Source organism: Platichthys flesus, chromosome 21 (genome assembly GCF_949316205.1).
Source record: "Platichthys flesus chromosome 21, fPlaFle2.1, whole genome shotgun sequence".
Taxonomy (NCBI): domain Eukaryota; kingdom Metazoa; phylum Chordata; class Actinopteri; order Pleuronectiformes; family Pleuronectidae; genus Platichthys; species Platichthys flesus.
In genome coordinates, this window is record NC_084965.1 from 13,875,785 (window position 1) to 13,903,403 (window position 27,619).

The window sequence follows — 27,619 nt, forward strand, 5'->3', positions numbered from 1 at the left end:
TTCGGTGTTTGTAGAGTTGAGTCAGTGGAGTGCTTACATGAAGTTTTCTAAAAGGTGTAATTTAGCGTTTTAAAAATTAGTCTCCCAGAGTTCCGTCCGCCCACACTTGTCGAACCATAGGAAAAGTTAACTCTCCTCCATCTGTCAGTTAAAGTGCTGGCACGGGCTCTTTCTAACCACACCGTAATGGCCGGCTTCATTTATAGAACCTCCGAACCGTCAGGGTAACCCTTAAAGGATATTGACGGCACTCGGGAGACTCTTCAATAACTCTGAGCGGAACTTTGTGTCGTACCACCAGGTGCTAACATCCTGAGAGACTCCACGGGGAACGTGAAGCTGGGAGACTTTGGAGCCAGCAAACGCATCCAGACCATCTGCATGTCTGGTACAGGGATCAAGTCCGTCACTGGCACCCCCTACTGGATGAGCCCGGAAGTCATCAACGGGGAGGGGTACGGCCGGAAAGCTGATGTATGGTGAGGAATGGAACTGTGACGAGGCCCGAAGGGGACGTTAGACTGTTGAGGCTGAGAAAATACACAGTAAAAGTATTTCTACTTTTGGGTGGCAAAGCGATAAACTCAGTGGGAACAGTGGTGGAGGTTTTTATGTGAGCAAATATCTTTAAATGTCAATACAGGGCAGAGGTGAACAAATCAAAATGAACCACAGTAAAATAAAGTGTAAATCTAAAAGAAATAGCATATGTTATTATTTTTAGTACATTTCAACCGATAAAGAAGTGTGGATTGTTGGCACTTTATTGGAATGCTACATCTATAAAGGGACACGTGAATGTAATATTTGTATTTATAAAGATTAGATTATTTATTTCAGTTTTTACAAAGAATTTCACAGATATTATTATAATCCATGGAAACTAATATTTGATGTCTGTTTGATATTTATAAGATGTTCTGACATTTAACCGACTCTGCTGGATGTTTCTTTTGTCTGTAGGAGTGTTGCCTGCACGGTCGTGGAAATGCTGACCCAGAAACCTCCTTGGGCTGAATATGAGGCCATGGCAGCCATTTTTAAGATCGCCACCCAGCCTACAAAGCCCGTGCTTCCTGACAGCGTGTCGGACGCTTGCAGGGACTACCTGCGGCAGGTGTTTGTGGAGGAGAAGTGGCGGCCCACTGCGGATGTCCTCCTCAGCCACCCGTTCGTCCAGGGCTGCTTCTGAGGCCTGCAGACCCCCATCCCCTCCCCGGCCTGCGAGGCCTCCGCGGCCCTGATGCCTCCCCTCCTCTCCGGCCCGGCCCGCCCCGTCCCCAGGGCGCCCCCTCCCACCCTGTCACCGGGCTCCAGGGCTCAGCACCACTCCAACCTCCTGCCCTGTGGTCCATCACCAGTGTCTGCCTTGTCGGGACCCCTGCATTTTTCACCAACTAGCTCAACCCCGGATTATTCAGCGAGAGGCCAGGTTGACTGCTGTCAGACCTCCAGAGTCCTCCGAGGCATCGCAGCGAGGTCCCTCAGGACGGGACTGACAAGAAAGCACTTAGCAGTCTCACGAGCTGCAGAGACTGCTGTCCTTTATCAAGAGCAGGAAAAGGGACCTGAGTTAGAGAGAGAAGCGATGTCTCACACTTTCTGGGTCTTCACACTCTACTGCTGCAGAACAGTGTCCAGGATCGGCCAGGAACTACGTAACCGTGACTTACTGGTGACACTGGTCACATCTGATAGTACTGTAAGTTACTCACCAGTCTTAAGTTAGCTGTGAGGGAAACCAGGATGGTAAAAATATTTTTATATGACACATACAAAGTCATCCTAGCAGAAGAGTTTTCTATTCTATGAGGGTGGTCGCCTAAAAACAAAGAATATAAACATATTCTCGTCAACGCCTTACAATAAGAGTTTGTAAGTAAGAATGTCTTTTTTTAACATCTTAGAGGTTCACATCGCCCTATTTTCATAGCACTCACGGCCCCACGCAGAAGGACAGTCCACGTTGCACTTTTGATATCATGCATTGAGACGTTTCCCCAAATGGAAGATAATCAACCGAGGAGATATTTTTCTATTTCATGCATTTTCATATGACTTAATAAAAAGAAAGTTGTGTAGTTTGTTCTGATGAAGAGAAGAAAGAACCAAACTTTTGCTTAATGTGCAAATGTGTGCTAAGCAATACCAACACTCTGTGACATCCATTCCGGCGTCCCATGCAGCGAGCCTTGTTCCATTCAGACGTGGCCAAAGAAATGTTGCAGAGACGGAAGCTTTTCCGTGAGTTTGTGTGCAGTGTTAGTCACGACGGATCCCTCTGTCACCTCAGAGCCCGATAGCCTTTTCTACGTTATGGCAGCTTTGTGCAAAGTAGACTGCACAGACCAAAATCTGACACATCGACATCGCATTGTGTTTCTACAAAGAAGAAAGATCATGAATTCAGCATGAAGGAAGGTTCTCATATACAGTTTTCTTTTTCTTTCTGTATTGTCGTAGTGTCGATATGAATCCAGTCACCTCCATGCCTTTACTTTGCTCGTCATGTTATCTGAATGAGTCGGTTAATGAGTTTAGACCTGGTAATGACTTTCGCTCTGTCAGATCCGGTCACAAGACGAAGAAGTTCTTCTGTTCACCTGTTTTATTCAAATGTGTCCTGCATGTGCCTCTTGTGATCAGACTCTCTATATGCAAATAATCCCCTACTCCCTTTCTGTTCGTGAAGACCAAATTATGTTGTTTTTACCCAGTTTGAGTTCACAGACATGTCTAACCGACAATGTCTGTGTGTTTGTGTCTGTGCTGGTGTGAGCGAGAGCAGAGAGAGAAAGCGGAGTCGGGAGGGGCTGAATGAAATAAAGAGTTGCGCACAGATCTATTATGAAGAAAAAATAGTTAACTTTTCTAAAACAGTATTGGTCATTACGTGGTGGTCAGTGTTAAATCGTATGGAGACGGAGAAGTGTTGGATTACCTTCACCAAAGAGGTTATGTTCTCATCAGCATTTGTTTTGTTATTTGGCAGCATTACACAAAAAACGACCAAAAAACCCGGTGGATAAAGATGGTATTGATCACAAACCTTTAAATATTGTGGTAGAACCAAGTTTTTTTGGCACTTCGTATGACAATGCAAAATTATATATTTTTTTAGGGTTAGGGTTAGGGTCACCAATTTCCCAGGAAAATAAGGAAAAAAAAAGACATTGGGGCGACTGATTTCTACTAGTGTGTGAAAGTTGGTGCAGCTTTATTGAATTTGAGGGTACTGTTGGGCCATGAGGAAGGCATGTGATCTCATGAGGGCTATTCTAGTTCATCGGGAAACTGTGACGGGTCGGAGGACGTCAGCAGAGTAGGCATCCGGGACCAGGACACATTTGTGTTCACGCAGCAAAAAGACCACATGGATCCCAGAACACCCGTGTGTGTGGACAGAGTGATCGGCTGTCAGGCCTCAGTGAGGATGGATCAGGATGGACGTTAATACCAGGTCTGAACGGTGTCTTGCCATCTGAGATGACGCATAATGTAAGTGGAGATGGAAAGACAAGATCTAAATGCTGTATTCTTTAAAGTGGAGATGAGATGAAACTACCTGGGGGAGGGGGAGCTGATGTTGGAATTTAGTGACTTGCTGTGATAACAGTGGCACTTAAAAAAAGAATGATCAAACCTTTTTTTTTTTTTTTTCTTAGCCTTTGCCAGTGCCTTATCTGAATCTGCTTGTAAACACAAATGTTCACTGCCAAAGCGGGAAGCTTCTTAATAAGACGAGCAGTCGTTCAGTAGAGAGAGCACACACAAGACTTTTATATGGAGAAAAAAAAAAAAAAAAAAGATTATACCTGTAAATACATATTGTTCCGCACTTTTGTATGAAATTTTCTTTTACATTATATACAAATCTATTTGATGAAATAGCTACGTTATACAGTAGACTGTACTGTGATTTAGACAGGAGGATGTATGGTTGTCTCTTTGAGAGCTGGTCGGCAGTAGGACGAGGCTGGGAGGCTTTCGATTGGGACAGTCTGTTTTGTCTTAATGACGAAGCCTTAAAACATGAAATGTATCATGTCAGTGATCTTTTGTACATTTAACTTAATAAATCAAAGGTCTAAGACTATTTCCTGTGTGGGTTTATTTTGTTGTCTTGTGATAAAATGTCACTACATCATGTTTTTGAAAAGTGAAATCAAGTGAATTCATGTTCATCATTATCATTATTACCTCTGCCCATCATGTTATGTTTCACATCTGTCCGTTTGTTTGTTTGTCTACATGATTATGCAAACAATTAGCGAACGGAATCTGTAACATTGTAAATTTAGTACTGATCTTCTGCTAATAATAAAATAATCGAAAGAAACCAAATGTAGGCTATTAAAACTCTTAAGACTAAGAAATCAGAGCTCGGATTGATAGACTTTGTTTTTCTATATGGAAACCAAATATTTGATCGGACACGGAACTCAACAGAATCAATGACCACATGTGGCTGCAGTGGGCGCTGTTTTGTGGTAAAAGTTACATAGTGTTGCTTTAATGCTAGTTTTCTACATATTTCTCCACACAAAAGAAAACTAAATACTTTGAAGTTTTACTTAAACCATCTTTTACTTAAACTTAACTAAATTATATAAAACTTGGTCCTCTCTTTGGGTTTCAATACAGATTCATTAACTTGTTGTAGACTTGTAGGTGATTAAGAGTTTTCTATTGTTTTTTGAATTTATGGCTCTTGTCATTATTGGTCAGCGACTAATAAAAGGTATGAAAGAAAGAAAGAATTGAATGAGATGTTGGGTCAAAAATGGTGTTTATTCTATAACACAATTTGAAAATATCAATAAAAGCTTAAGTATAAAAAAGAAAGAAAGAAAGAACTGAATGAGATGTTGTATCCAAAGTGTTTATTCTATACGTGGTGGATAGACAATTAAAGTTAAATAAACATTGGAAAATGAAATAAATAGCAAATATACAGAAAAAGAAAATAAGTAAACAACTTGTAACACAGTTTCAAATCATTAAAGACCAACAGCATGTGAAGTTATTTACACACGCACGCGCTCACAGCTGTTTGAGAACCACGTTACAAAACCTGACGTTTGGTAACATCGAGACTGTGACGGAGCCACAGACACACACACACACACAGGCAGGGGAGGACTCGACCCTGTGACACGTAGAGGCTCGTCCGTGGTTCACCAGTACAACATTAAGTGTCGTGATGTCGCGCACCATCGTCTGTCTGCTGAGAAACGACCTGAGGCTCCACGACAACGAGGTAGAAGCGAGATTCTGTAACGAGTCTGATCATAAATTCATCACGTCCCACGTTATTTAAGGTCATTTAATAAGAAGAATATCAACCAGTTGACTCGTGGGTGAAAGCAGCTGCTGACCATGTGTCTTAACTTGCTCTGTTCACATCGTTTAAACGTTTAAAGCGAGTTTTATAGTAAATATTCTGTTTAGCTTTTAGCCATTTTGTTTTGTTAGCATCAAGAACAAGGTGGCATCCGGTTAGGCTCTTTTGGAATAAAAGCACCCGACTTGAATGATCAGAATACTTAAATTTGTCTTAAAAACATAAAATGTAAAATGTGCTGCTCTGTCTTTTGTTCACCATGTTAAATTGTGCTTAACAGTTTTATTTAACGTCATCAACTCTTCTGTGAGCCGTAATGGTGACCAAAGCATGCACCACTTCCGGGAAACATTTTTCAAAATAAACTATGTAATACTCCAAAGAATCAATATCTCTCTCAGATTGTTGTACATTGTGATAACTTGACTATCTTAACATTGTCCTAATGCATTATTTTCAACTTACTTTATTATTTCATGTTATTTTATTTATTTATTCGTTTATTCAATTACGTATTTGTGCATTATTTGGGAGTTGAACCGCTTGGAAATGGTCCATTAGGTTATTGTTTTCTTTTTCTAAATGTATTTCAGATACACACTACTACTGTTTAAAGTGTTTAAACTCTCACTCTGGAGCAAAACTAAGTCTTTCAATTTAAAATAATAACATGAAATTGGCTGTGATTACTTTCAATAAAGGCCGATGAGAACATTTCTAATTTCATATCCCTTTTGGCCATATGTCCCAGCTGTAACTTCCTTACTTTAAGTGTTCCTGAACCATCAAACATCATTTGTTAAAACGGTCAGAGCACTTTACATCTTGAGTCTAAAAACTGATTTGCATTGTGTGTTTTCTGTCACTTTGATCATGCAGCTTTTCCACTGGGCTCAAAGGAATGCCGAGAACATTGTCCCGCTCTACTGCTTCGACCCCAGACACTATGTGGGAACACACAACTACAACCTGCCCAAGACCGGGCCTTTCCGCCTGCGCTTCTTACTTGAAAGCATCAAAGACCTGAGAAATACGCTGCTCAACAAGGGCAGGTAATTAATCTGTCATCCACCGACTGAAAGCCTCTTAACTTATTGTGTTTAAAATTCGGATTTGAATGATTAATAATCATACACACACATTTAGTGTAGACCTCCTCAACTGTCTGTTTTATTGATACAGAAATAACAGGACCAGGATGCACCTGTGCTTATAGGACGTTATGTTTAAAATAATATGGCTGCTGCACAGTCTGTTCCAAGCTGCAAGAAAAAATTCCGGTCAATATAGGGCTAGCTCTCAACCCAGGATGCAGCTTGCCTGGCATGGTGTGAAATGGGGCTTACGTGTCTGTGTTTATTTAATTTTTTCCCACTCACACAAACAGCAACCTGGTAGTGAGACGGGGTAAACCAGAGGATGTGGTTGCTGAGCTCATCAAGCATCTGGGCTCTGTCAGCACTGTGGCCTTCCATGAAGAGGTAGTTTTAACACGTCTCTCACTTATTGGCGTTGATAATCCCGACTTTATTTCACGTCCTTTCTACTTCATTTGCCCCACACCCCAGGTAACTTCAGAAGAGCTGAATGTGGAGAAGAAGGTGAAGGACGTCTGTGCACAGATGAAGGTCACGGTTCACACCTGCTGGGGGTCAACGCTGCACCACAGAGATGATCTTCCTTTTCACCAAATGTCAAGGTGAGAGAGGACATTGCTTGTGATAGAGAACATTCAGCTTCTGCTGCCTTTTCTTGAAATGGAGAGGAAATTGAGGAAAGTACATTTTATAAATGGTTAAACTATCATGCTGGGCAGGGGCGTTGCTACAGGGTTGGCAAAGCAGGTAATATCCTGGGGCCTTGAGCTGATAGGGGGGCCCCTGAGAACAGTTGTTTATGTAAGTGTACGTGCACAAATACGTTTACACACAACTGCAGCCGAAACTATGAAGTCTGACTGTCTGCGTGCCATGGGCGGTAACAACTTTATGGTGTGTGTGAAAACAGCTCTATTATGCAGCAACGAAGCGAAACACAGAGTTCGAATTCTCTTATGTTGTTAAATTAGAATGCGGCAGACCACCAGATATGTAAAGGTAAACACTGGGTTTGGTATCATGGGATTAGGGTTGTTTCCAATGTAGAGCCCCCCAGGTTCCTTTTGCCTGGAGACCCAAGCGCTCCTGGTGCTGGTGCGGTCTTCTTACCTTTCCTCCTGGTGTGTCAGGCTGCCTGATGTGTACACCGAGTTCAGGAAGGCAGTGGAGGCTCGGAGCAGAGTGAGACCTCTGTTTCCAGCCCCGGAGCAGTTGAAGCCTCTTCCTCCAGGGCTGGATGAAGGAGCCATACCCACAGCACAGGACCTGCAGCAGACAGGTGAACATCCAAACGTCTTCTTATGCTCAATACAAATAGTTTGAATCAAACAGTGTGTCTCTTGGAGTGTCCCTTTGTGTCTTCATTTACAGGGAAATTGCTGAAATAATCAAACCAGCTCAAAGTCATACACATTTTCTTTATATGCTTATTAAATTGATGTTTGTACAGATGGCTAAACAGGCTGCTGGAAATAAATAGTTTCTTCAATTTATGCAGTGCCTCTATAAAGTCAATCCATACTGCAATTTTCAAGATTCGATAGGAAACCTGCTGAGGACAAATGTCCTCATTAAGTGCTGGCGAGTGGACTCCCCTCGATTTCTTCCTACACGATTAAGCTTTTATGATCCTGTGTGTCTTAATGTACGCCAGGGAGCGTTTTACATGAATGAAGCAATCCGATACTGAAATGCTGTTCCATCTTATTCCCATAGAGCCTCTGACTGATCCTCGCTCAGCTTTCCCCTGTAGTGGTGGTGAGAGTCAGGCTCTGGCCAGACTCAAGCACTATTTCTGGGACACTGTGAGTACCTTCATTAAAATAAAATAAAACTCCTATGCTGGTGTATTATCTGGTGTGTAGTTGTAATGAATAAAATAATTGTTGCCTGTTGTGTAGGATGCAGTTGCAACTTATAAGGAGACTCGTAATGGCTTGATCGGTGTGGACTACTCCACTAAATTTGCTCCTTGGTGAGTGTTGCCGGTTCATTTCCTCTACAGCTTAATGCCGATCTTCTTTTTAACTGCAGGCAATTTGTATGATATGATCAGGGGGGATGGTCGCCCATAAACGCTCTGCAAACCTCCAACATCTTTGTTGCAGTGCACATAATAAATAATCACCACACGGACAGATTTTCATCAAACTTGCTGTGAATATAACTTGGGAGGGTATAGCTCCAGATGATTAACTATTGGAGCTGATGTGTGAGGGTGTGGGGGAGACACCCCTGCAGTACAGAAGTGTATGCATGTTGGTTGTTGCAAATCTCACAGGAGCAGGCGGCTTCAACCTCCCAAGAATTAGTGAGCAGCATTAACTATCTAATTATCACCTGCTTACACAAATTCTCTACCTGCAACATGTAGCACACTCTTTCTTGGGGATGGGGCATGACCCCTTCATCCCTATACAAATAGCCTGTTTTTTGTAAATATACAATACACTGCATTTCTAATGATGCTCCTCTGGTATTCTGCAGGCTGGCGATAGGTTGCCTTTCACCCAGATATATTTATCATCAGATCAAGCAGTATGAGACGGAGCGGACAGCCAATCAGAGCACATACTGGTGAGTCTGAAGGACTACAGTATGATAATAATAACTCAACTGAACATGTTCAAGTTTGTTCTGGTGCTGTCTCTGCAGTTAATGATATGAAGCTAAAATAAGTCAAAACAGTTTTCAATGTAAATAACAACTCTGCTGCTGAGATACAAATAATAACTTGTCTTCACTGTCGCCTTGCAGGGTGATTTTTGAGCTTCTGTGGAGAGATTACTTCAAGTTTGTGGGCGTCAAGTACGGAAACCGACTGTTTCAGATCAAAGGTAACGTCAGCTGAAGTTCTCAGCTTGTTTTGATTTATGCACAATAAGTGAATGTAAAGCTGGTATTGTTATTTTTACCTCAGGACTTCAAGACAAAATTGTGCCGTGGAAAAAAGACATGAAGCTTTTCAATGCGTGGAAAGGTTTGTGCTGTTTTTTCCTCATCTTTGATCATAGAATATTTAGTATTAAAACACTCAGTTGGTTTTAGTAATGTATGAATAGCACTGTATGTTTAAGTAGCTGATTTTATTTTCACTTCACAGAGGGAAACACAGGAGTGCCCTTCGTGGATGCCAACATGAGAGAGTTGGCCATGACAGGTTTCATGTCCAACAGGGGGCGACAAAATGTTGCCAGCTTCCTCACAAAGGACCTGGGACTGGACTGGAGGATGGGAGCCGAGTGGTTTGAATATCTTCTGGTTAGTAGTGTAATCCAGGTTTTAACTGAAGATGTATTTTATTAACAATTTCATATTTGGTTTGATTATTGTTTTGTTGTGACACATTTCAGTCCCTTTTTGTTTTTGTGTATGAAAAAATGCTTTGTCATTTTAAACCGTCCTCTATAGATTGACCATGATCCCTGCAGTAACTATGGCAACTGGCTGTACAGCGCTGGTATTGGAAATGACCCCCGAGAGAACAGGAAGTTTAACATGATCAAACAAGGCCTCGACTATGACAATGATGTAAGTCTCGGAGGAATCGTTGAATGATTATTTGATTTGCTTTAAACTCTTTTGACATTGTTTGCATTACACCATGTCTGAGATTAACTAAACTGCTGATCCGTGTGCGTCTGCCTCAGGGCGACTACGTCCGCCAGTGGGTTCCGGAGTTGCAGGGGATCAGGGGATCTGACGTGCACGCGCCCTGGACCCTCAGCCCCGCCTCATTGTCACATGCTCACGTGACCCTCGATGACACCTACCCCACTCCCATCGTCATGGCGCCTGAATGGAGCAGACACGTTAACAAGAAATCGGTGGGTGTTGGAGAAAAGGGAAGTGGGTAGTATGATGGGGTGCTATTGCGGCTGCAGCTTCTTTTACTTGCAGGAATATGATTTTAATACATTTAGTCCAATACATTAAGTACAAATTATGACATACTTTTACTTTACAAGAGTATCTCTATTATAAGTTGGATTACTCTTCCACTCTACCACAGTTTAGAGTTGGACATTGAACTTTTTTACTTCACTACCACATACAAAAAAAACTGAAATGCCTTTGAAACATAATGCATATTAAGCCAGGTTTCTTATGTCTCTATTGTTTTATAAATCTTTACAATAAGATAACATTTATTTTTCTTTCAGGGAGCCACAAGGCCTTCACCGAGAGGAAAGAAAGGCCCGTCTCACACCCCCAAACAGCATCAGGACAGGGGCATAGATTTCTATTTCTCCCGAAGCAAGAACCTGTGATGAGCCAAAAAGTAAACACTACCGAACACGTGGATGCTGCTAGGGGGTTGATGGAAGTCCCATTGATGCTTACCTGGACTGTTGCTGTAAATTTTGCACACTGTTGAGGGGGGGAGTTATCATGAGGATTTCAGGAAATGAATGTTCCTCTTTATATATTTGCCAAACTGAACTCAACTGTTTTATATTTATGTTCTTGCTTCCTCACAAAAATGTGACGTTTTGTTTCCTGTTGTGTTGCAACAGCAGGGAAAATCACGCTCTGCTCGGTTTTTTGTTTTTTTTTGCAGTGGATCAGATAAAATTACCCATATCCTGTTTTATGCCGATTCTTTTTTTCCTCGACTGCATGTTTTTCACACTTGAACATGTTACTTTGTTTGGATTTTAACAATAAATACAACACGTACAAATGAGCGATCTTGTCATGCGGTTTTATTTCGCAATATAATAAAAAAAATCTCCCTGACAAGATTGGAATGGAATTTAAAATCTAGACAAGTTTCTGATTTGCCGACACACTTTTACTGTATTATCGTACATTTCAGTGAGTTTCCACTCGTCTGATAACGCTGTTGAGGTGGGGGTGTGATCTAGTCGAAGAGCTCTGTTAGAAACCTTAAAAACAAAGTTACAAGTCCCATCTCCTCCCACGTGTGACGCGCTTTTACTCACAAGCTGTGCTTGACATCACTTCCTGGTTCTGCTGTCAGGTAGACCCAGCACCACTGAAGAAACTTTCCTCCTGCCGACGACTATGACAACTTTGAACTTATTCTAACTATCACAACATGCAAACAACCATGGCCTGTGCGGACTCGGACGTGGACCTGGAGACGGCTCCTCTCACGGCGCTGAACGTGAAGGTGAGGACCCGGCTGGGGCTCTTCCTGAACCCGAAGAACACCGTGGCCCCGGACTGGACGGCGCTGGCGGAGGAGGCCGGCTTCACCTACCTGGAGATCAAGAACTTCGAGGGGCGTCGGAACCCCACGGCGGTGGTGCTGGACGAGTGGACGGCCCGCGCCACGGACGCCACGGTGGGGAAGCTGCTGGTCATCCTGGAAAAGCTGGAGAGGAACGACATCCTGGAGGATCTGCGCTGCGCCATCGGTGACTTACAGCTCATGTGGAAACTCATTTTACTCGCACACTGGCATAGTAAACACTGTATAGTCATAATGTATAGACATGTATAGAGTTTGGTTATTTCCGGCGCATGTTCAGTCCTCGTACTTCCAGGAAATGAGTCACATGCCTCAATCATCTTCACATTCGATATTTCATAATGTTATAATCTATTAAGTAACCGAAAACCAATTTTTTTTTCACTTAGGGCTGACTGATATGACCAAAGAAACATATAATGATGAGTACTCATGCAAACTCTTTTAAACCGTTATCCAGTGTTTACTTTCATTTTATCAGGGTTTTTTTTACATTGCGCAATAACAAAACAAGTGGAGACAAACAGTCAAGGGGACATTTGACAGGGGGGGTACAAGATATATACTGCATAACATTGTACTAATATATATACATATATATATACACATCTACATACATTCATAGATGTTTTCACATTGTGAAGGTAGACTGAAATAGAAAAATAATGGTATTTCAATTTTAACTTGTAGAACACCTTGTAATTGTAAAAAGGTGAAAGGTGCTATAGAAATAAATTAAATGATTATTTATTAAGTGCCTTGACACCAATAAAGGAAAAGTACAGAAAAAGAAAGAAACCAGAGACTCAGTTTCAATAACTACATTAAACAAATACACCTTGTTTCTCTAAGATTTAGAAACAAAACGAGCAAACTTAAAAGCATTAAGATTAAACAACTATTCTATTCTGTCATCAGGGAACAAACCTCTAATGTAATATCAGGCTCTTTATTTACTCATCATAATTAGGGCAATGGAGAAGGACATGTGATTCCTTCTCAACCTCTCTGAACTCACACAGCCTGTTGTCCTCAGGGATGTTTTTAGCCTTGAGGGCCAGGGGAAGGACACTTTCTCCATCTCTAGCCATCCATAAGAGTTCTTGATTTGACCACAATATAACAGGTCTTTTAACCTTGTTTTTCTTCAAATGCATTAATATGTTTGTGCACATGCCCCGTATTGACCCACTCCCTCTTGTTCCAGTGGAGGATGTCAGGAGGTACCGTGAGAAGGAGGCTGAACGCCCGCTCCAGGTTCCTGAGGTCGACAGCTGCGTCCCCCGCACCCCTGACAGAATTGGCCTCACCCTGGAGGACGACCCCGACGGTTAGTATCTGTATAAGCTACACTAGTTTATAATCTTTTAATATGCTACAAATAGAACGCACAGTCATTGGTTAAACACATATACACACGTCAGGTACCCATCGTAGCATCAATTCCATCTGGTCAGACGACAAGCAGTGGTGGAAATAACTGAATTGTTGTAAAATACAGTTTTAGGTAAAATTTGAAGGTACTTGTATGCAGCTTAATGCACCCACTTTACTACACTTGAGAGTAATATTGTCCTTTTTTTTTTACATTACTACAGTTATCTGACAGTTGTAGTCAATTTTCAGTGTAGGATTTCACAACTTCTAAATATGATATTTTTAAAGATTAATATATAAACTACTTCACAGTTGCTGCACCCTGAATCTGCTTCCATGCAGATGAATCTGTACTATATGAGCTGTGAATTGACATCTTTCTGCATTACAGCAACCTTCATTATTAACATAACAGAGTAAATGTGCATGACAGTGTTAACACTTGAACAAAAAGGATCAAATGTAGATTATAATGAATTTGTTAGCTGGGATTTGAAGCTCAGCTGTGATGTACTACTTGTTAGTGACTCTGCAGGCAGCCGTTGTCCGTTCAATACCAAGGAAATAAGATTAATGTTCATAAATAGATGTCAGCTGAAACAAGTGAAAAGAGGAACATTGAATACCTATAATTAACATTTCAGGTTTTTCAGAATACGTCTTTCTGTGAGGATTCCCATGCTACCTGCTGTTTCTATGTGATGCTTTTAAAATAGCTGGTCTATTTGCTTGACATACAGAAGCAGCATGATTTTCTATAAGTTTCATACAGGAAAGGCTTGAACTCTAATCCGACAGGTCATCTGAAGCTCTGATCACACATCCGCACCACTGCAGCGCTGCATCTCCCTGCCCCCTCTGGTTGTTTCCATATGATTATATTTAATTACTGTGACAGAGATTAAATCATTGGAACAACCTTTTTTTTCGACATGTGTAGGTGTGGTTGTCTTGAGTTGTGTAACTCTGACCTTTTTAAGGGATTAAACCAAAATGACACTGACTTGGTTCCAGGTGTGCCCGAGCTGTTTGATGCCTTCATCTGCTACTGCCAGAGCGACATTGAGTTTGTCCACGAGATGATCCGTGAGCTGGAGCAGACCGACTGCAAGCTGAAACTGTGTGTGTTCGACAGAGACGTGCTGCCGGGCTCCTGCGTTTGGAGCATCACCAGTGAACTCATCGAGAAGAGGTGGGTTGGACACACATGCCGACCATGTCCAGGTCCATTTGGCTTTTAACTTTAATTTGAACTAGAAAAACTGTGTTAAAAAACCAACACGGGCACAAGAGGACGGATCTGGTCCTGTTTTCCGGCACTAACACATGAGTTACTTTACCTGACCAAAAAGTTATGTGACCGTGTGTGCAGGTGTAAGAGGATGGTGGTGGTGATTTCTGATGAATACCTCAACAGCGATGCTTGCGACTTTCAGACAAAGTTTGCTCTCAGCCTCTGTCCAGGTAAGATGAGTTGTCGTCGGCTCCATCCTGCTTTTGCATATATATACAGTTGCAATCAGAAATATTCAACCCCCCAAATATTTTAAGGATTTCTCAATTAAAGTAGACAGAATCTTGTTCTTTGATCAAGATTCTGCTTCGGATGCCTTCTTTATGAGTTGAGTGATAAAGAAAATCAACACGGAAAATGCATGATGTAGTATTTGTGTGTAGCAGTATATTTTGTTAAGATAGCCATGTCACAATTATTCAACCCCTATATAATATTGTTGTTTTTAAAGCTGTCTGACAGTTTTTTTTTGTCCTAAAGTTGAGTTGAAACATTATTAAGCCTTTGGGAACTCTATACTGATCCTTCATTTGCTTCAGCTGTGATGCATATATAAACCCCACCCATGAAGGTATTCAAGGTGAGTTGCAATCATGGGAAAGACAAAGGAGCTTACACAAAAGCTGAGAGAGGAGATTATTTCATCACACCTGAAAGGCCTTGGGTAGAAGAAGAATTCCCCCAAAAATTATATTCCAAGAGACACAATTGGGAGCATTATAAGGAAGTTTACAACTGATGGAGCAGCTTCAAACATGCCTGGCCGTGGAAGAAAGCCCAGCATTTCATCAAGGACCCTCAGCAACTTAGTCAGAACAACTCAGATAAATCCCTGTGTGACTGCAAGACACCTACAGGATGACCTGATGAAGGCTGGTACAAGTGCTGCAGTGGCAACTATAAGACGTGCACTGAATAATAAAGGACTTAATGGCCGGCTCCAAGACGCACTCAGCTCTTGACCACAAGCAACATCAAAAGTCGACTAGAATATGCCAGGAGGAATTTGGATAAGCCTACAGAGTTTTGGGTGACAGTTCTATGGACTGATGAAACCAAACTGGAACTGTTTGGACGTATGGACCAGCGGTATGTCTGGCGTGTGAAAGGACAGGCTTATGACCAGAAGAATACCATCCCCATAGTCCAGCATGGAGGTTGGTCAAAGATGATGTTGGGCTGTTTTTCTGCGGCTGGAACTAGCAATCTTTATTGTGTACATAGCATCATGGATTCACAGAAATACCAGGCCATTTTAAAGAGGAATGTGATTCCTTCTGTTGACAAATTGAACCTTGGTGATCATTGGACTTTCCAGCAAGACAATGATCCAAAGCTAAATCTCTAAGTCCACCAAAGCTTGGTTGAGAAAAAGATCCTGGAACGTCCTGGAGTTGCATTCACAGTTACCAGATTCAAATTTGATTGAAAATCTTTGGTGGGATTTAAAGAAGGCAGTTGCAGCATGGAAGCCATCAAACATCACTGATCTAGAGGCTTTTGCACTTGAAAAATGGGCAAAGATTCCAATCGAGAGGTGTAAGAAGCTTGTGCGCACTTACCGAAAACATTTTTTAGAAGTTATAAAAGCTAGAGGATGCACCACAAAGTACTGAAGCTGGGGGTTGAATAATACTGCACATGCACATGTGTTGAAAGAGTTACATTTTTCATTTGAACTTCAAAGTTAAGTCAACTTCTGTTGTCAAAATAACTAAAATACGAATCAATAAATATCTTTTGTTGTTTGATGAGGTTTTTTTGTCATTTATTGTCATTATCTGTCATCCACATCACTATAATGTCTATTGTGGTGAGGGGGTTGAATATTTCTGATTGCAACTGTATATATAAATATGTATAAATAACTTTTCCTTTGTTTTCCCCCCACAGGAGCCCAAAAGAAACGACTGATCCCGGTGCTGTACAAGTCAATGAAGAAGCCGTTCCCCAGCATCTTACGCTTCCTCACCGTGTGCGACTACACCCGGCCCTGCACTCAGGCCTGGTTTTGGCTACGACTGGCCAAAGCTCTTGCTCTGCCATAACCACGGCGCAGGCTGCCGACTGTGTTTGAATGTGGCTTCTTATGCCGTCAAAACGGTTGATGTCAGACATGGGTAAAACATTACAGGTTCAAGTGTGCGCTGCTGCTGCTGCTTGTGATCCGCGTCCTTTCAGCATCTGAAACCCGCTTGTAATTTCCAGTGTGTGCAGAATAGTTCATTGCGTGATTCATTGTGCAAGAGGTTATAAAATATCAGCAAAGTTCTCCGAGAGCACAAAGCACACAGCCATTATTATGATGTTTGAGATTGTGCCTGCCTGCCACTATTTTGGATGTATGGAAGCTGTAATGATGAGGAGGATCTGTTTTTATTTAGGGCTGTATGTGCGAAACACGGTGTAAACTCTCGTGGCCCCGGCCGCTTCCTCTTCTGAGTTAACGTTGAGATGGGATTGAAGCATAAAGAGGAAGACGTGTTGTGATGAGATATTTCTCCATGTGCAGTTCCACTGACTCCAGCCTTTCTCTCTCTACCACTTTCTCCCTCGCCGTGATGCCTTGACTGTTGTACTTTTTAATTTTGTTCAGAATCATTTTATTGAGATTTATTATATTTTATAAAACAAACAAAACATTTAATGCCACTTTTCAAGGACACTTGTCATGAATGATTCAATCAGTGAATAAAGGCATACCAGTTCCTGTGGTTCTCCAGTGTGTGTCGTGATTGCTCAAGTCTTGTGTGTAATAAAATCCACCGCCAGAGGTGTCGCTAATTGATTGCTGGGCAGAAACGCACTACTACAATTAACACGCGATCATCCAATCACAGAGCGTTATGAGAGGTGCTGTCCAATCAGAAGACAGGATGCCCTTGGACTGCAAGACACCCCTTTCCACGCGATGTCACTTTTGGGATAATGTCGCCCCAATTTTTTGTCTGTCAGGCAACATTTCTATCGGGACAAATGAGAAATAAGACTAAATAATGACTATTGTCTCTATATAAAAACAGGGGAGCGCGTGTCGTGTAAAGCTGCGGGAAAAAGGTCGGTCTTGCTGCCCCGTGAGAATAACTGATACCTGCCAGTCAAGACTTAGGGCACAGGTTATCACCATGACTGTCCGCCATTGAAGGTGTGGCGGAACTCAAGGGTTTGATTCGTTTTGTCTCAATTAAAAACCCCAATTTTAAAGTGTCAGACCTCATTAAGAACATAATAGTGTGTGAAAGCATTAACACAAGTAAAGGCAGGGTTGTGCCTTGCAACGCTTCAACCGGCACGGCTCGTTTCTGTGCATTTTAGCGCTGCTTTATCCTGCTTCTCGTTAGCCTCTAGCTAACGTCAGAAGCAGCTCCCTCCAGTGGCTTCCGGAGCTCACGCTGTCCACGCTCAACATGTCCGCCGGGAGGGTCCACATTCGCTCGGCAGGAATGCGGTAGGCGGGGCCGCTCGGCTGGTGTCAAACTTTGGGAATGACAGGAGCGCTGCGGGATTCGCGAAGAAGGGGAAGTGTCGCCCCGCTCGGTCCCGTCTGGATTACTTCGACTTCTCCCTGAGCCCCGCGTCCGGACCCAGCAGCTCTCCGCAGATAGCGCGGCCTCCCCCAGCAGCGCATCCCTCAGCCATGTCGGAGGACGCGAGCCCCCAGCCCTGGTCCATCAACAAAGATGACTACGAGCTACACGAGGTGATTGGTATGTGATCGTTAGCCTGTTTAGCTCAACGTGTGTTTGTGCGTGTGGTTCGGGAGTGTGCATGTGGCTGTTAACATGGAGGTTTATTTTACGCAGCTACTAGCGTGAGGTGCGATGTGTTTCAAGTTAACAACCACGGAGCAGGAGGCATCTTCTCTCCGCTGAGCTGCGTTGGATTCGTCGCGTTCGGCAACTTGGAAAATCCCACCCGAGCGGTGTTGTGACTTGCACCCATTTGTAGAGCCGGTTACTCCGTCCGCCGGGGCCGTGCCGGAGACATAATCGAGCGCTTACAGCATTACTGACTGGATAGGCTCGGACTATTTTCTGGAGAATAGGCAGTGAACAGCAAACTCTATACTTTCTCACGTGTGCTTTCTAACATAGGGGGAGTCTTATATGTGGAACTTCATCACAATAATATTCCTTTGATCTTTTAAAAATACGCTAGTGTCAATAGTTTAAAAACAAAGTGACACCACATACAGCTTGTTCTCAAAGTTAGCTCATGTTTAAGGAGTACTTTGCATTGAGCCATGTAACATTACTGCAGGAAAACGCAAATGTTATTATTAGATTTGTATTGTGCGCGTCCACGCCCATTTCCAGTTAAATCACACTAGATATTCAAGAACATGTTTTTCCAAAACAGCGGTGTCACCATGACAGGGTTCGGAGATCATATCCCTTAGTGTTGATAAATGAATCGACTTATCTGTCTAGAGGATAAACCGATATTATGGTGCATTTAATAAAATAATAAGCCTAATTTTGAATAATACTCAATACATAAATACTATTTAATTCAACCTTGTATAAGACTGAACTTGCATGTTGATTGCTTTTTGGGTTATACGACTTTTTAAATCTCAAGGATCTGTATCTCAGGATTTCTCTGCTTTCTATGTGACATAAGGCATATTGCACATTCCCTGTTTGGGATCAAACCGTGGTGAGGCCTGATAATGTCTCACAGGCTGACAAGCCGAAGGACTGACAGCTCTCTACACTCTGAAGCGTCCCAGCCCACAAATAGCTGATCCCCGTCCTACCTTGCGCTGACTTTTTTTGTCAAGTAAGGAGCTGCAGAATAAGGAGTGTGTAAACGTATAATCAGAGTATTGTCCTCTCAAATCACTTAGTTTATGCCTCTGGTTTAGTTTACCCAAGTGATGTTTGCTCCCTCTACAGTGAATCTGTGTGTTTATAGAGGCCCCATTCTTGGGGCCCTAAATTAACCTTTTGGTGTATTTTTAAAAGACTCAAATTTAACTTTTACCCATTTCTACATTTCTCCTCGCTTACTTGGAAAAGTTGAACAGGGGCACCCCACAAGATAACGCCCTGCAATCGGGCATACACGCAGAGATAAAGCCCCTCTTGTGCAGCAGATGGCTTTACCTACGCGGTCTGTGACACAAATTGTCAAAATAGGTTTTAACAAACTGGCCAGCCTATTTCAAGGCTGGACCGCAACATTACTTACTTGCTTACTTGGGGTTAGGGAAAGGATCACGATCATCAACTTAGCTTTGGAAATGAGGTGGATAGTTTGCTGAGTTTCTTTCCTCCTGATTTTATAAATTACCTAAATCGTTGTCCTCATGTGTGGATGTGAGGACTCATGTCCCTCGAGTCCTCAGGAACAAAGTTACCTATTTGGCATCTGCTTCTGTTAAACCTTGCCTTCAGTCTCGCAGAGCTTTATCCTTTCCTCCGCCCTCTCAGATCATATTTTTTGTTAACTTAAAAAGTTTAAAATTAAGTCGCTGCAATCTCATCTTTCAGGCCCTTTTTAGAATGCAGTAAATTAACAATTAAGAGCTTTTCTTTCTTATCATGTAGACTGGTCATCACACTAAGTTTCCCTCAAGCTTCACATTTGCCTGTAGAACACTTGTAAAACATAGCAAAGAATTCACTTTTTTTGGGGAAAAGCACATAATTTATACAAATCCTTCAATAAGGATGAGATGACAACTTGAACAACTAAAGAAATTGCTCAAGGTTTAAAGTCAGCAGTGTGTGGTCATCTTTTGGATTGCATATGGTTGACGTTGCACAATCAGCAGGGTGGGCTCTTGTGGTGTTTATTCAGGGAGGTGGGGGGGTTAACACAAACCAAATTATAACAGCTTACTGCTCTAAGACTTTTAATTTAAATCTGTCTGATGTGCAGCAGTTAAAAATGCATTGTCCTGCTCTTTAGACTTTCAGTGTTACTGATATTTTAACTGCTTTATGACATCACTGATTGAATCCGAAGAGTGGATCGTACCAAATCATTCATTTTCCTCACCATCAGTTAATATTCCATTACCACATACAGTACAAGACATGCACACAGGTTCCTAGAGGGTTGTATAAGCAATGAGACCCTCCTCTTTTCTCAGTGTGGGGGAGATACCATATACGCTGTTTCATTCTGCAGCTCCCCTGCTCCACTGGAAAGCTGATGTGGAGAGGATGACCCTGTATACCCAGCATGTCCAGCAAAGCTATTGTTTTGGTAACTTCCCGAGGGAAAGAGGACTTGTTATTACATGGTTCACACCCACTCTTTTCGTCCCAGTGAGCATCGGATGATTCTGGACAGAGCCCATTATATAAAAAAGAAAGTAGAGCTCTCCCAGATTTTGGATCATTCGTGTTGGCACATCTGGACTGGAAAGTTTCTGCTCCCACTGTTTGTAACCACTGGCAACCATGTTTCCTCCCTGTTTCTTGTCCTTTAGATGGTTATAGAAAACGTCAGTATGATCATCTTTGAGGAAACAAGAGACAGGCCTTAGGCCAATATTTGTGTAATTTAATGTCAACTTCAATGTTTGGGCCTCGTTCATCTTCAGAATATTACATCCTGTGGAACTTTGGGGGTGGGGGGGAGACTAAGAGGCACCGGCTGTCGTAGCGATTGCTAGTCATGTGTAACATTTCTCATTGTACATTTGAATAATGTGTGGAATGTGAGCAAGGTATGCAGAGGAAATGTAATAACAGATGAGTGACGTCAGGCTGCAAACTGGCCTGGTGAGGACAGGAAAGACAAACTGAGAGCCGCTGCCGTACCGCTGGTCACAGCTCATGAAGGAGGACATTTACACAGGCCTCACACAGTGACCTGCTCCACTGAGAAGTTAACTCAAGGCCAAGCTAATCTAATCTGAAATATTATTACGCACTACGTACACCCGGAACAGTGAATGTTCTGTCTTGATCTCGCGGAGGGCTTTTCATCAGCTTACAGGCTAAAGGCATGCCCTTGCTTTTGAATAGGCGCTTGGAACACTTAAGTCTGCTGTGAAGACAAAGTACCAGTCGTGCATGTCCCATTCTCTCACTTCAAGGTTCCAGTATACTACTTATAAAATTTCCCAAGATTGACTTGTTTGGAGGAAACATGCTTACAGAAAACACCAGCTACCTTTTACAAAGATCATGATTGTTTTGTCAATATTTTCCCCCAAGTTGTTTTACGCCGTCTTGCATCTTTTACAATTTTTCATCACCAAGCAGAGACCTTTAAGTCTACAGCGGGAGCCGATTGTTGCACGTTCAGCACCGTTAAAGTAAATGTAAGGTTGGTTAATAGGGTAAAACTACGCCATATTTAAACACAAAATACCGTGTGAAATCGAAACTAACAGCTGAATCAGGACAGTGAATGCATGACTTTGTATTTATGAGAACTTATAAGGAGAACTAATAGCTCTTGGGTAATTGCTCGTATAATTCTAGATGTTAATAACAGGAAACAAAATTGAATTACTTGCAATTTGTCTTTTTTAAGTAAAGTTAGTCTTTTAGCTGTATGTGTTGCATGCATTATTTTTAAATGAAGATATTTCTGAAACGTTAACAACATAATCAAAAAGGAAATAGAAGAAAAGAAATCAAGCATGAAAGCAAATGAAGATCGGCAGACCGACACAGTCCATGTGGCTCTGTCCTTCGCCCCTGTCATCACGCCACATTTTCAGCTGGATCATCTTCATTGGATTTTGCCTAATGTGGTAACTCAATATATAGATTGGATTTAGCCATGCTCATTCCAAACAAGCTAAATGTTGTTGTGCCTCTGGAAATAGAAAAGGTCAGCAGAGGAACTTTGTAGTTCTCTTTTTTCTTTTGTTTTTAATTAAGATGGTTAAACACTTGTTTGTGTTTAACTCCTTCACTTCAAAAACACACACACACACACACACACACCTATCACTTGATATGCAGCCTTTATGCCGTGCCAGACTGTTTAGCAGATTAGATGTTGGCCTTAGGTTTCCAAAGCCCTGGCAGTGCTTTCCATTGGTGAGAACGTCTGTTTCTGTGCTTCCTCTCACTCAGACAAAGAGGATGGTGGTGATGTTATCTCTGAGAATGATAGAGAGGCGACTCTGTGTCGCTTATTTTATTAACATCGGACATTTGTTGCGACTTAAGCCTGTTAATGCCTTCATAGTGAGGTCTGCATTGTGCCCGGCGTCATCGACATGCAATGAAAGGAATGGGGCTGTGTGCATCATTGTATAATTACTCACTACACAGCTGTGATTGGAGCCTCAAAGGCCTGTTGAAGTATTGGAATAATCATGTAATTGGACACAAAAAGTAGAGATGGTAGTTTTCTGTGCAGAGAAACCTTGTGCTGAGCTTGGAAGGAAGTCTATATTAACTCAAGGTCCCAGCTGGCTGCTGGACTGAGCCTCTACAGGTCCAAATGACTCACAGAGCCTCTGTGCCCTGTGACCCTGCCTTCTGAAATCCCCCAAACATCCACATTTTTTTACCTCTCCACCCACACACACTCGCACACAAACAAGAACACATGCTTTGTAGCGTGTCCAGCAACCGATGACGACTGTATGTTTGTTTTTGTGTAAGAATTTCAACTCCAACATGTAGAGGGCAACTGGCCCCCTGTGGACCTGTACTCCAGCATCACTGCTGAGACTCCAGAGGTGCGTTCGGTATCGACGGTGGTGCAGGTCTGAGGGAGCCTCGAGAATCTATTTACTGCCCTGTTCAGCCCCTTAGTTTTGAGCAACAGCTGAGTGAGCCATGATTACTTGGATGCTGGATAATTGAGCAAGGCCAACCACACATTATCAGAGGTTGCCATTCGTTACATGGCACCCATTACAGCAGTTAGAAGAAGGATTTTGCATTTACGCCGATTAAAGTGACCCCTGACTATCTGTAAATGCAGAAAATTACAAGGAAATTGCAATTTTATTGGGACTATTTTAAAGAGCGAAAGTTTATGGTTAATCTCAGTCTCCCCTATATTGAATTGGTTTACACAGCCTGAGGATATAATTATCTTGAATGAAAACATTTAAATAAAAACCGGTCACATCCACTGGGAAAGCTTTTCTTTCTTAATTAAAATCAGTGTTTTTTTTTGCTCTTCTTCAATATAGCCCCGTTGTTTAAACCTCCATACACTGCAGGCTCAAGGAAAACCCCAAACAATGAGCACTTTGTTAATATTTGGGCATAGCTAAGATGAGGGCATGGGAGGTTAGGAAAAGCTTATTGGAGGGTGGACTGACTCAGCCCTCACACTTTTCTCTCACTGACGCCTGTTGCCAGAGGAGAATGTGCTCGCAGCATTGCTCCGCTTCACGTACACACCAGAGATCTCAGCGAAACAGCCATGTGTGCGTGTGCATGGTGGTAAATGAGAGCTCTGGGGGTTTGTGACTTGACCTCTCGCAATGCAGCAGCAACAGGCGTATACCTCCTTTACAGGGGGAGGATTTTACAAGCTTTTACTCAGGCTTTTACTCAGGCTACCACGTTTACCCACCACTGTGTGTATGCACAGCAGTCATGTGAAATTCTGGATAGCATCTCAATTCTGCTCATTACATTCACAAAACTTTAAAGGTGTGTCATTGAGCTCAAAATGAAGACCAAAATGGAAAATAGGTGTGGTTGGACCCATGAGTACTATGTACACAAATAATATTTTAGTAATGACGACTGAATAACCTGCTCATGGAGCGGGTGTCGTAGTTGGTGTGATATTACAAAATGGTTTCTCACATTCTTAATAGAGATTAACCTTAAGCTGTTAGGCTACAGCGTTAATCAGAGCGTTCGCTGGTGTTTGCTAGTAAATCAAAAATATTGATTAGGTGGTTTAAACTAGCTTTGACTTCCAACGGTTGCTGATCAACTCAACTCTATGCTCTGCAAAGTCTTAAAAACATGGAAAATGAGGCTGATTTACAGCTTCCAGGTATTAAAAAGTTCATAAAATGCACATTAGGAAAATAATTGAACAGTAACACTATTCAGTTATGTAAACTCTAACTTTTAGATTGTCTTTAGGGCCAAACCATTTTTGAAACTTTGCATATATTACCTGTCTTAATATCATCTTAGTTTAAGAGCTCCTGAAGTTTGTTTTGATGAATGATTGCAAGTACTCAATAGTTGACGAAACAACTATCAAATCAGACAACATCAAATTGTGAATATGCCAAAGATATGAAATCCAAAATAGGGGTCATTTTTAGGTGAAGTACGGTTCCAAGCCTTGGGAGTCATCGGTCAGATCTGTGCCATCAGCCAGTATTTCGACAAGCGGGTTCATAATTGATGGAACAGATAGATAAGCTGCACCAAAGAGAAATCAGATGAATGTTCAAGCAGAACTCCGTTTAACCTTCTTGATCTCTAGGGGATTGTGAGTTAATGGATAAAAGCTTGATTTATGATGCTGCCGTAGCCATGATTGTTTGGGTGGAGATAAGGGTCAAGGAACGGACGTATGACTGAAAGAAGCCCGAGGATGAGAATAAAGCGTGAAATGAATGAGTTCAATGTGCCAAAGTTGGGTTCTTCAGTGGCAGACAAGTTTTGCATGTCGTGAAATGACTAAAGCCGTTTTCATACAAACTCTGCATAATACCCAAACAATTGGTTTTGGTCATTTTCCAGAGTTTTCGTTTCACCGAAAAAGAAAACGGCAGGAGATTTTCTGGGTCAAACACGTTCACAACGACAAGAATAATTCTGAAATTTACACCGGAAGCTCTCGAATCTCGTCGTCTCTCTGAGTTAACATCTATGTCGACATCTTCTACGTGTAAGGGAATGCATTTTCATCCTGAGATATTATTGTAGTTCTGTTACAGTTTTGTCAACGCGCCAACTCGCTCGCAGAGGATTTTCCAGACATTTCCTGCTGTTTTCTCTCACGGACACGGGAAAACGGATATTTGCTTTCCTGCATACAAACCTTCTGGATTATTTCAGGAGAATGGCCGTTGCTTAGTGCATCTCTGAAAGCAGAATAACATTATTAAATTGAATGATAATTAATGTGATATTGTGTTGTTTGTCTGTTTTTAGGGAGTGGAGCCACGGCGGTGGTCCAAGCAGCCTACTGTTTACCACGCAAAGAGAAGGTGGCCATCAAACGTATCAACCTCGAGAAATGCCAGACCAGCATGGACGAACTCCTGGTAAGACTCACAACAAAGTAAACTATTTGTGTAACATACAATACACTAGTACTTTTGTGACCTTGTTACTTCTCCTATTTGATGAAAGGGAGCTAGTGGGCAAGAGCATGATATTTCACTTAGGGCTTTGTCTCTGTGGGCTGAGAGTGTGGATGGAGTCATTTCCAGCTCTGCTTTTCATTACTGGTTACCAGTTCGGAGCCCTCCTCCAACGGTCCCTGTCACTTCCAACACTATTCTGGTTGTACTTTGAAGGAAGTCTACTGCCAGCCCACTATTAGACCTCAGTGGGACATCTTCCTCTGGGCTGTATGGTGTCTTTATATCCTCAATGCAATCTTGCGCTGCAGCTCAGCACATCATTTACTGTATGACGTGGTCTTTACGATTTTGCTCGAGAGCTGGAAGGATTATATCAAGCTCCCCTGCTCACAGATGATCATGTGCTCGTTTGTAACTCGTGTTCTGGCTTTGTAGACGGCACTGTTTCTCACATACGATATGTATTTATCAACCCTTCTTTGTTTCTTGATGCTTTAAGGTTTTTATAGTATAAATGGGGAAAGAAAGATGTCACATTACCTTGTAACTTCATACTGGTCTGATGCAGAGAAAGAACTTGTTATTAACTTTGACCAGAAGCCTGATTTATGACTTTTCCAGTCATCCCCCCGAGATCTCATCCAAAAATCAGTGAAATAAATATTGTTTCAGCCTATTTGTCTGCATGGAAGATCATGGCTAGAGATTACTGTCCGGTTTCTCACTACTCACTGGCAATACTAAACGGGGGATGAACCCCTCCCCAAGGCTTTTGAAGGATGAATCAGGGGAATGTTGCTCCCAGATTCTCGGAGCTGGCGGTCACGTGGAATACAGTGAGGTCGGATTTCCTGCCTGTGCAACCCCCCCCCCCCCCCCCCACCCTCTCAAACCAATTCCACAGCCTGCTGAATACCCAGTTAAATGATGTGGAAGCATTAAATTGAACCCAGATTGCTTCTCCAAAGAAGAGGCTCTAAAGGAGAATGTCGCAAGATTTCAAAGAGGCCTGCTAGTCTTTAACTTGACCTGTGAAATTCTTTGGTGTCAGAAAGCACGTCTCCGTGTGTAGGGGGTGTGTTGGAGTTATTGCGGGCACAACAGTTTGATGGACAGCTTTGAGTGTCATAGCTATTGCTTATGATTGTATTTCTGTTTCGTAATGGTACACAGTAAGAACCCATTTTGAGATATGTAAAAGATGTCTGAGGTAAAATGTTATTTTGTGGCACAGAAAGTGATTTAGAGGTATAAGTGTCCTGAGCATTAAGATCATCTTTTCCCCATCAACTGCAGATCGGCATCTTCTCTTTTCCTCTGTAGTTTTGTGTGTGTGTGTGCGCATGCTGCGGTGACATTGGGTCATAGTGAGTGTGTGTGTGAGGCTCTGAGTAACTGATAGTGACATCACACTGCTTCTATAGTGGCTTCTCTGTGTCTCTGCCATCAGTGTGATCCTGTGGCACCAGTTTGTGACCCAGCACTGTATTCATTTTGTGACAATAGGTCATTTATTTATTTTCTCTTTTGCTCAGTTTCAAGGTCCTCAGACTTTCCGAATACTGAGGAGATCAGGCCTAATATAGAGGAATGCAACTGGCAGGGACTGGTCTATTTCCTGGAGAACCTGTAACTAAGTCTTATAGGCTTTACAGAGTCGAATGATATAGAGCCCGGCTTTGATTCTGCTTGTGTCACTTTAAATTTATAGACTCATCGCAAGATATGCAATCAGTTTCAGTTCTTTTTATAAAATGAGCCACAGTCACATTACTCATGTCACAGTTGAATGACTTTACTGAGCTCTCTGTAAAAACGGGAGTTTGAGTTGTCATGACAGGGAGAAATCTGTCAGAGTGTGCTGACTCAATAAACCAATGTGATTTCCATTAGGGAGTGAAAAACAGTTTTATTAGATGTGTGGATGGAGGGAATGCACGGGCGGTCTGATGGTCTGATGTTATTTATTTGAATAATTGGCCGCGTGTCTGCCTGCTGGTGCTCCAAAAAGAATATGGAGCAGAGCCATATTTTCACTTAATGCTTCTTCTTCCAAAGGCTGTGACTT

General features: G+C 42.2%; 4 protein-coding genes across 5 annotated transcripts in view; all 4 read left to right on the forward strand.

Moving 5' to 3' along the window:
* The window catches only part of map3k22 (mitogen-activated protein kinase kinase kinase 22), a 37,644-nt gene extending 33,548 nt beyond the window's left edge, over positions 1-4,096 (forward strand). Inside the window, exons 17-18 of the mRNA XM_062379525.1 lie at positions 302-479; positions 964-4,096. Coding sequence (XP_062235509.1) covers positions 302-479; positions 964-1,192 — 407 coding nt within the window. The 3' untranslated portion in view covers positions 1,193-4,096. The remainder of the gene's footprint in view (positions 1-301; positions 480-963) is intronic.
* A 973-nt stretch (positions 4,097-5,069) lies between these two features.
* cry-dash (cryptochrome DASH) lies at positions 5,070-11,128 on the forward strand. The gene is made up of 14 exons (XM_062379814.1): positions 5,070-5,260; positions 6,224-6,396; positions 6,732-6,825; positions 6,913-7,043; positions 7,572-7,720; positions 8,158-8,246; positions 8,343-8,416; positions 8,929-9,018; positions 9,199-9,278; positions 9,362-9,421; positions 9,545-9,702; positions 9,853-9,972; positions 10,092-10,268; positions 10,605-11,128. Exons 1-14 carry the CDS (start codon positions 5,204-5,206, stop codon positions 10,710-10,712), a joined length of 1,560 nt encoding a protein of 519 aa, XP_062235798.1. The 5' UTR covers positions 5,070-5,203; the 3' UTR covers positions 10,713-11,128.
* A 246-nt stretch (positions 11,129-11,374) lies between these two features.
* myd88 (MYD88 innate immune signal transduction adaptor) lies at positions 11,375-17,040 on the forward strand. Its single transcript, XM_062379648.1, has 5 exons — positions 11,375-11,825; positions 12,867-12,989; positions 14,051-14,228; positions 14,409-14,500; positions 16,224-17,040. The coding sequence occupies exons 1-5, from the start codon at positions 11,504-11,506 to the stop codon at positions 16,376-16,378; spliced, it is 870 nt and encodes a 289-aa protein (XP_062235632.1). The 5' UTR covers positions 11,375-11,503; the 3' UTR covers positions 16,379-17,040.
* A 503-nt stretch (positions 17,041-17,543) lies between these two features.
* Positions 17,544-27,619, forward strand: part of oxsr1b (oxidative stress responsive kinase 1b) — a 34,721-nt gene continuing 24,645 nt past the window's right edge. The window contains exons 1-2 of one of the 2 annotated variants that reach the window (XM_062379595.1): positions 17,544-18,037; positions 25,397-25,509. In XM_062379595.1, coding sequence (XP_062235579.1) covers positions 17,968-18,037; positions 25,397-25,509 — 183 coding nt within the window. In that variant the 5' untranslated portion in view covers positions 17,544-17,967. The remainder of the gene's footprint in view (positions 18,038-25,396; positions 25,510-27,619) is intronic. The other variant, XM_062379596.1, reaches the window with a different exon arrangement.